The 9,071-nt window shown below is 36.7% G+C and overlaps 1 protein-coding gene across 1 annotated transcript; it reads right to left on the bottom strand.

Annotated features, from left to right (window-relative positions):
* Positions 1–652: 652 nt before the first annotated feature.
* LOC131792699 (GDP-D-glucose phosphorylase 1-like) lies at positions 653–8,724 on the bottom strand. Its single transcript, XM_059110114.2, has 11 exons — positions 8,526–8,724; positions 7,200–7,365; positions 6,938–7,054; positions 5,764–5,871; positions 5,075–5,206; positions 4,171–4,229; positions 3,350–3,452; positions 3,116–3,219; positions 2,231–2,400; positions 1,485–1,565; positions 653–899 (listed from the first exon to the last, which is right to left on the bottom strand). The coding sequence occupies exons 1-11, from the start codon at positions 8,567–8,569 to the stop codon at positions 778–780; spliced, it is 1,206 nt and encodes a 401-aa protein (XP_058966097.2). The 5' UTR covers positions 8,570–8,724; the 3' UTR covers positions 653–777.
* Positions 8,725–9,071: the final 347 nt, after the last annotated feature.

The following is a 9,071-nucleotide window of genomic DNA, read 5'->3' as shown; positions in this document are numbered from 1 at the left end:
GTTTCGAACTTTTTGACGAGTTTTATAGTTTTGCGATTTAAAGCGGAAGTCCAAGAAATGTGTAGGAGCTACTCTTGGCACTCTACTAATCACCAAATTTACTATTTCACCACGTCATTTTATCAAATAAGGTAATGAGAACGCACAAAAATGCCACAGTGTTCTATAGTACAGGGCAAAAATACGGAGGAACAAATAGCCACACTGAACTGTCCAAACTTCGAATTTTTGTTTGTTTTGTTTGTTTTTGTTTGTTTTTTTTTTTTTTGGGGGGGGGGTTTAATGATGGAGCATTTTCGGTGTATCAGAGAAAAGCTAAAATGTAAAATGTAAAATGCAAGAACCAAGCAATTAGAATTGCAGTCTTATAACTGACTACGTCGGTTAAAAGACGCGTCTAGTTTTGCGATTTAAAGCGGAAGTCCAAGAAATGTGTAGGAGCTACTCTTGGCATCCTATTAATCACCAAATTTACTATTTCACCACGTCATTTTACCAAATAAGGTAATGAGAACGCACAAAATATGCCACAGTGTTCTGTAGTACAGGGCAAAAATACGGAGCAACATATTGCCACACTGAACTGTCCAAACTTCGAATTTTTGTTTGTTTTGTTTGTTTTTGTTTGTTTGTTTGTTTTTTTTTTGGGGGGGGGGGGTTTAATGATGGAGCATTTTCGGTGTATCAGAGAATAGCTAAAATGTAAAATGTAAAATGCAAGAACCAAGCAATTAGAATTGCAGTCTTATAACTCACTACGTCGGTTAAAAGACGCGTCTACTTATTCAATAATTCTCGTATTATCTCTCTGTGCCTCGTAAACTCCTCTTCTGGTAACGTCGCACCTTTCATGTATTTACAGAAGAGTTCTTCAGTGAATAGATCGTAGGTCTCTCTCGCTATAAGGAAAAAAAATAGCTGCCTTTACAATAGCTACATACCTCCTCTTTCAGGTGAGTTTATAAAATACTTTTGAAGCTTTTGGTACAAAATTGGATGCTGTTATTGAGTTCAATGCTAGGACCGTTCGTAAATAGAGTGTAGCTCGTTAAAACTTGAAACCAAACAAAATTATTTTGAAAAAAGACGTGCAAAGTAATATTTAGCGGTTTTATACTTAATTTGTTTGGCCTTTCCCTTTTTCCTTTCCAGTTCTTTTTTCTGTGAGTCCTAACAGGAATGTTTCTTAGCTGTGAAACAGGACCTCATACACACCACTTTTTAGTAAGACAGGAATTGCCCTTTCACATGAGTTTTCAATCGAAATTTACCAGCAAGGCTAAACTTTGTGTTCTAGAGGGAGTCTTTCTTGTTCATGTTGATACATTTTGCAAACGGGCTATGGGTTTCTTCTGAAATTCAACTCAGTCCTCGTTTTCAAGCTTTGCATCGTTTTGTACAGGTGAATAATTCAAGCAGTCTGGTGTGACTTAGAGTTTGCTATTATGTTTCAAAAAGTACAGAAAAAAAATATCTGAACTTACTCTCTACTGAAACGAATCCAGAAAATTCAAAGGCAGCAGTGGGTCGTTCGTCCGCATCATAAGAACTCTTCACCTGGCTACCTATAATCACACACACCAAACAGGTAAACGCATGGAACAAACACAAAAAAAATTCGCATACAGTAAACAGGCCTAGAGAAAGAAAGAGATCAAAAACGAGGCAAAACTTGTATTTAGAGATGGGTATTTAGTAGTTGCAAGGAGCAATGGCTCACACTCAAGAGTTGTACGGGCTTATCTCGAGGCGTGTGGGACGTGGTAGCCTGGAAGTCAGCACTGAGAGAATTTTTCGGGAGAAAACAAAGAACAAAAAGAAAGAACAAACAAGCAAAGAGAACACATTCCAGAAAATTCAGAGGGTGCCTAAACATTGGTACACGTTTTTATCGACTACAACACTAGAGTTACCTTGGTCCCACGTATTCACAACAGCTAATTTTAATGGTTCGTGCTGCAGGGAAACGTTACTAAAAGGGACCGAACTACAAAGCAGTAAACCCTGACTCTTTAAAGGCCTTCTCTCAACGCATGGGTGTAAATGGGCTACAGATCTTTTAGCAGACCTAACACAAAAGCGATGGGGTTGAACGCCATGAATTGGATACCTTTGCTAGAAGTGAAGCAGTTCTCCTAGTTCATTATGCTCCAGAAACCACCAAAATTAGCTCAGGCAAGCGTGAATCAGTGGATCCGATCTTCACTGCACATTCATGCAAATTACTCACCGCTGACTGGGCTTCGAGGCCAAAGGAAGACTCTGATCACAGGATGGCTGTTTTCTCCATTAACAAACTCGCCATTTTGAGTCCTTTGGCTGCATTTACTTCCCCGTAGAATAAGGAAGGTGTGCGCTACTTCGTTTTCCACGAAATATGACGATACTTGATGTATTTTCCTGGACAGACAAAAAGAAAGGCATAAAAAAAAAAGACCACCTCATAGGGAAAGACCTTTCAGAGCAAAATCACTCCACTTGGTCCTTCTTCCAATACCCGTTACTTAAACAGTTTTCCGAGAATATTTTCTGCGTTAAAATGCTACGTGACTCGATAGAGGGCACGGCCTCTGAGTTTAAAAGCAGGATGCCTTTCAACCAATAGACGGTAATTTCTCACTAAACGAGAATATCCATTCAAGCTGAAACTATGCATAAGTCTTTTTCTTACCAAGTTACCCTAACGAGGCATATAACGAATACATTTTCGGAAATTTGTCGAGATCTATCATGGCTGTTGTTTAAATCCTTTACTGGTCATTTCCTCTATTCTCCTGACCTAAATGTTTGATCCAATGGTGATATTGTAAGGAGAAATTAAATGCTAGTCACTCTTAGAGATCAAAGAGTTAAAAGACATCCTGCTTTTAAACTCAGATGCCGTGCCCTCCATCGAGTTATGTACCAAATTGTTCAGTCTGTGCGACTTTCGATATCGTGAACACGTATTTTAGCCAAAACCAAACATATGTGAGTTCACCTTTGTCGGTATCGTTGAGATTAATATTAAACTCCATGAACCGCTGTCTACGGTGTTACCCGTTGAGTGGCCACCTGTTTGTTTGTTTGTTCGCCTGTTTGCTGGTTTGATTTGTTAGTTGGTAATTTTCCTTACCTTGCTAACAAACTAACATCAGATTGTGGTCCCAGCTCAAAGACAAGCGTATTTGTTGCATAGTCTCTAACTTCAAACACATCTTTACAGAGAGGTATCACATCCTAATAATTTGGAAGAGAATAATACTCATAGGTAAGTAAATGTCGTCCATTTGAAAACTTTGAAGTCGAGTAAAAACGTTGGAGCGTTACCAAGACAAATAAATATACAAAGTCTGACAGACAAACTTACCACTGTCTCAAGATAGGAAGGGTGTTCACTGTACCAAATATGGAAATGTAGATGATTCACGGATGAATATGCGCACAAGCTGTTGAAACCCACCCGGAGTCCTCTGAAAGAAATAGATATAGAAAGGAATTCACCCCATTTACTTGTGTCGTTGTTCAATTCTATATTTAAGGAGTAGATATTAAGCTTTCATCAAGAGAGGCGATGTCTTAAGAACAACGAGTTTTCAAACGACATGTATGTCAGAGTCACAATATGTTGTCACAAAGTTAACTAAATCGTCTTCTTGTATCCAAAGGTATGAACATTGCAATCCTAGAAATTGAAGTGCAAGAGCCACCAGGCATTCCTCTTTTAGGGAAGCCGCGGACTCATGCCCTGCAAGACTATTTTTCTCCCCTTAAAAAGGCGAAACGCCAGATTACAGGTTAATAAATGCTACGCTTTGGTATCATGCATTAGAATCACTTGCAAGTTTACATGACGGGATAAATAAGCCAAGTTAAGCCTTAAACTCCCATGAGTGACCGAGACAGAATTTCTCCTTACAATATCCATACAATAACAACCAGATAAGTGATGAGAATAAAAAAAACATCAATTTGGGGATAATAAGTTGATCCATTACAAAGAGTTTCAAAGCTGACGTCTCGAGCGTTAGCCCTTCGTCAGAGCGAATGAAGCCAATTTACGTTATCAACTCAGTTGATAATGCTAAATTACCCTTTAAGGCTTAATAGTATAACCTAGGCTGTTTTAACTTTAAATTAACTACAGCATCATACATGTAAATACAAACGAATATAAACATGGATTAATACCTGTGACTACTCAACATGGCCGTCTCCATACTAAGTAATAGTGCCTCTTCAGTTAATATCTAGAGGTCAATAATAAGGTGCTGTGTTAGTTACATCAAGTGGGGTTGGGCTTTAAAGAAACTGTTGTGCTGCGTCGGTTGGTGTGTTACAAGATAATTTTTGGTTTTATTAACTGAGTTGATAATGTAAATTGGCCACAGTAAAGAGAATCTTTAGCTGACACTTAAAGCGTTAGCCCTTTGTTAGGGCGAATCCCTGAATCAAGAGCGATTTTTGTTCTCACGAAGGGCTACCACTCGATTATGTTTTAGTGCAAACATTTCCCATAAAGCCGTCGGGTCTAATCGTTCATGAGTCATGCTTTCTTAAGGCGTCACAATAAGATCTAAAGCGATTATTAATTGTTTTGTATAATTTTGTACTTATTTAATTCGTCCGACCTATTTTTTTTCATACCTCCTGTTAGTGATTTTTGTTAAGCTTGTTATCGTTTTTCTTCGTCAGTTACACCATTTTGCGCGTTTTTCACATCGCACGTAACTTCGCAGTCCTCTTGTATTTAAAGCCACTTTCTTTTACGCAGAATCACTTCTTTAAAGTCAGTTTATCTAACGTCGCGCTTGGCGCATTTCTCTGTCCAAAAGTCTTCTTTAACTTAAAAGTTATTCGCTGTTGCAGTTAGCCACTACCTGCCATGTGAGTATTTTTCCGTTTCGCTTCGTTTGTAATCATTTTTGTTTGTAATTTGTGTAAACGTGGCTGTAACCGCGTCTGCGGTTACAGTCACGCTTTTTGCAATTGAGTGTATTATGAATTTGAAATAAATCTCTCCAATAATCTGCCCACAAGGGCAGAGGGAGATGAACAAACAAAAATTCATTAAAAAATCATTTAAAGCAAATACCTGAGGAAGACAAGAATTTATGCTCGGCACCAAAAGGGAGTGGCCATATTCAATAGGACTATTGTTTATTATCAAAACATGTTGATCACTTGTCACTGTACTCCTATGCTTTGGAATAAGTTCAAACATCACCTTAAATGATAATATACAAAGCATGTGTTGGTTCAAGAATATTTTAAAAAGATATTGGTATCAAATCTCAATTCTCATTGGCTGCAAGCATGCTTCATATTTGAAGCAAATACTGCTCTTCATTGTATTGTATCAGTTTCACTGGCAGTACTGTTTATACATGAAGAGGCATGTTATACATGAATCTTTAGACAGCACTGTTCAGCCATGTCTAATAAAGCATATATTGGATTGCATTTTTCCATGATAGTTTGAAATTATTCACCAAAGTGAGGGTAGTTATCCACCACATTCACTTACACTAAGGTAAGTAACTCAATCAGTATATTCATTTATAACACGGAAACTAAAAGATTAGTTTATTTCTGTCAATATACCTAAAAATGGTCAGAATTTAAAATGTAAACTCTAGACACACAATTTTTGTCTCTTCAGCAGCTCGGAAGTAATCATTTCTGAACTACATGTACTATAGCCATGAGCAGAGCACATGAAAAGCACCAGGGTTAGGGTTAGGGTTAGTCAGTTTGCATGAGGGCTGCCCTCCCACTTATTACCTCTTTCTGTTGTACTTTGGTGAAGTTGAATTTTGATGGATCAAATGGCTGAGACACCTTGTTGATTGGATCTGGCTTCCTTCGTTTTGAGAATCGCAGCTCATTTAACTACAAATGCAAGAGAAAGGACCCAACTTACAACATACATGAAAAAAGTAAATGTTTACATTTTGAGAGAAAACAAAGCCTAAAAGAAGAATAATTGTGAAAATAAGTGTGCATTGTAGACATTAATCTATAAAACATGATCTTTGAAACATAGGAAAATTTTTCATTGCCTACGAGAGTAGGAGACTTCTGTAATTGCTAATAGCTATGAGCATGTATATGTATAAAAAAAAAAAAGAATGAAGTTCAAGTGTAAAAAAGACATTTTTTCTGCAAATGGTCTTCATAATGTTTGGCTTCAGAACTTACTGTCACATTAGCAAACATCTTTTTTTTGTCAAACCATACCTACACATCATTTTTTTCTGTTGGTTTATTATCACACAATTACAGTTAACCCTTTAGCACCCAGATCAAATTTATAATTCTCCTTACTGTCAACCAAACAATTCTTATAATATTAGTTCTGAGAATTTAGTAATGGGTCAACTTATTATCCCCAAATTGATGTTTTTCTTTATTCTCATCACTTATCTGGTTGATATTGTATTGATATTGTAAGGAGAAATTCTGTCTTGGTCACTCATGGGAGTAAAAGGGATAACACCTCTTCTAACACTTACATTCTTTAAAATTTTCAAACAGGGCACTGAAAATTTTGCTTAACCCTTTAACTCCTAAGGATTTGATTGTTAATTCTCCCCTCTAGCTGCTACACATTTCCTTGTAAAATAGCTGCAAGAATTTGGTGTTAGATCAAGATAACAAAGTCTTTAACCTGATAAGTTTGAATATTCTTATTACCTGCTTGCTGGATAATGTATCGGTATAATTATATTGAGAAGTTACATGTTAGTCACTTCTAGGAGTTAAAGGGTTAAGAGCATACTGAACATATGATCACTGTTACTTGTCAGTACATTCTACTGCTGAAGCACTCTTTTGAAATCCAGAACTCAAAACTTTTTGCTAACAGAGGCAGATACCAGTATTTCAGTTTGCCCTGTTTGGAAATAAAATCATGTATATGTATTCTAGTAGTAATTGCATTCATCTGTTGAAATACCTGGATATACAAATGATATTTTCCAAGTGCAATCCTTCCTTCTGTATGATCCAATTTGTAGGTAAAATAACCTGCATTCACAGCCGCATTCCAGCTTTTTTGTAGCTCCTCATCAAACTAGAAAACCAACTAACAACTCAATGCAAGCTCTATCAAGTTGAACATAACTAGAGAAATGAACTACATATGGAGATCTCTATCACATGGTAGATGGGCCCTAACAGTTTGGCAAACACATGTATAATTTTTTATATGACCTTACCTCGCTTATTGTGGGCTCATTTAGTATTTCGTCACAATTATGATTACGGCAAGGCCAGTGGAAGTCCTTTTCAATGTAACTGAATTGTTGTTCTGATGAACAAACCTGAGTACTTGATACAGACATAAAGTTTGGATTCACAGCTCTACAGCACAGTACAGTTCTTCTAGAATATCAATAAAAGTTATAAACTCAATATTTGCCAAGTTGATTGAAGGAAAGTCTAGAAAAATAATAACAATAGTAAGAATCCTAACTCCTGACTAAAACCTGATGAAATTTCAGGAGATTTTAAAAGCACTACATTTTTTTTTCGTATCTTACAGTATGACATCAAGTTAATTTTCTATGTCCACATTATTCATGTGCATGTTTATTTGCTATGGCTGCCCAATTGTAAGGCTAGACTTGTGCTTGCACTTTTTTGTTGTGCATTCTTTGAAAACAGTAGAATAAATGATTGATTTATAAACTTCCTTTGGTGATTTGCCTCCTTTTGCTTAATACCCACAAGTGACCAGGACATAACTTCTACTTACAATATCAGTACGATATCCAGCAGACAAGTGATGAGAATAAAGACAAATATCAAGTAGGAGATGATTTGTTGGTCCAAAACCAAATTCTCAAAGCTAACATTACAATAATTGTAAAGCAGGCAGTAAGGATAATTACTAATGAGATCTTAGGAGAGAGAGAGTGTTAATAAAACACATATTTTGGAAGGAATATATTGCACCAAAGAACCAGATGTGAAACATTAGACAATTGATTGCTTAAAATCAAATCAACCTGGGTACAACATAACACCAATTCACATATTTTCACCCACCGTTATATCTAACCCAAACTGACCAGTTTTTCATAATTTTCTCTTCGAACCCAGTTAGACAATGAGAATTCATTGTTTCATTCATCGTACCAATTGAAAATCATACTACAGAATGCACAGCTGTAAGCCTAAATGTGCTATAACTCAACGTACTTCACAAAGAAACTTGATTTAAATAAAAAAAAATTCATTGTCACACCTGTATTAATCCTCACGCAAGGAGAATATTTGGTTGAAATAGGCAAATTTTCTGTATCTTAGATCAAATTTATTTAATTTAAAACTTGCCGGCGATCGATATTATGTAATACTGAACACGTATCAAATTGTTATGGTTTAAAGTCCACGTCGAAATCAAGGGCACAAGTTATAGAATAGGAAACTGTACAACTTTTCGAAGTCTTACAAGTGAATCGTGAGGCAATGCAACCCTATCAAAACCAGACAGGATGAAAGTAAATACCCTGGCGAGGTAAGAAGAGAAATCTACTTACCTTTTAACTACATCAACAATTCGTTTCACCGCATAGTTTCTCATAAATTCGAATGCAAATATCGATAATATTCTTGGCTACATTGCCTGGTTCCTAAGGCCAAACTGGTTTGTTTACTAATTCATGAATGTTGAGCAAAATCGGGTGTCGCACAAAACGAAGTAACCGTTTGGAGCAGAAACGGCCTCCAGCTAAAAGTAATTTCGTAAAAAGACGCTTCAAACGGCCCATGAAGACGAAAAAAATACCAAGAATGCGTCGATTAACACTTCATTTAATATTACTGAGATATTCAGACCAAGATGACAGTCAGATCGGCAATTATCAGAACTTTACTCAAAACCCTCATAGATTCTGTTCGTCTCATGAAAACTATTAGTAACCACGAACACATAGTGTGGTTTGCCTGTGGAGGAAGAAAAGGAGAAAGTTGATTAAATTTGAGCGCCAAGGACGAAGCGAGCGTAAAGCGTGTTAGCTGATTAGGCCCCATACTTTCTCGCGGGCGAAAGAACGCCCGTGCCAAAGCGCTAATAATTGCAGTCT

Source organism: Pocillopora verrucosa, chromosome 2, assembly GCF_036669915.1.
Source record: "Pocillopora verrucosa isolate sample1 chromosome 2, ASM3666991v2, whole genome shotgun sequence".
NCBI lineage: Eukaryota > Metazoa > Cnidaria > Anthozoa > Scleractinia > Pocilloporidae > Pocillopora > Pocillopora verrucosa.
This window is presented reverse-complemented; position numbering and strand designations above follow the sequence as displayed.

Excerpts from the sequence above, each read along its gene's own strand:
- LOC131792699 (XM_059110114.2), bottom strand. The coding sequence starts at position 8,569 with ATGAGAAACTATGCGGTGAAACGAATTGTTGATGTAGTTAAAAG. Across the intron at positions 1,566-2,230 it reads GCCTCGAAGCCCAGTCAGCG|GTAGCCAGGTGAAGAGTTCT; the intron begins GTGAGTAATTTG and ends GTGTGATTATAG. Across the intron at positions 900-1,484 it reads TGGATTCGTTTCAGTAGAGA|CGAGAGAGACCTACGATCTA; the intron begins GTAAGTTCAGAT and ends TTTTCCTTATAG.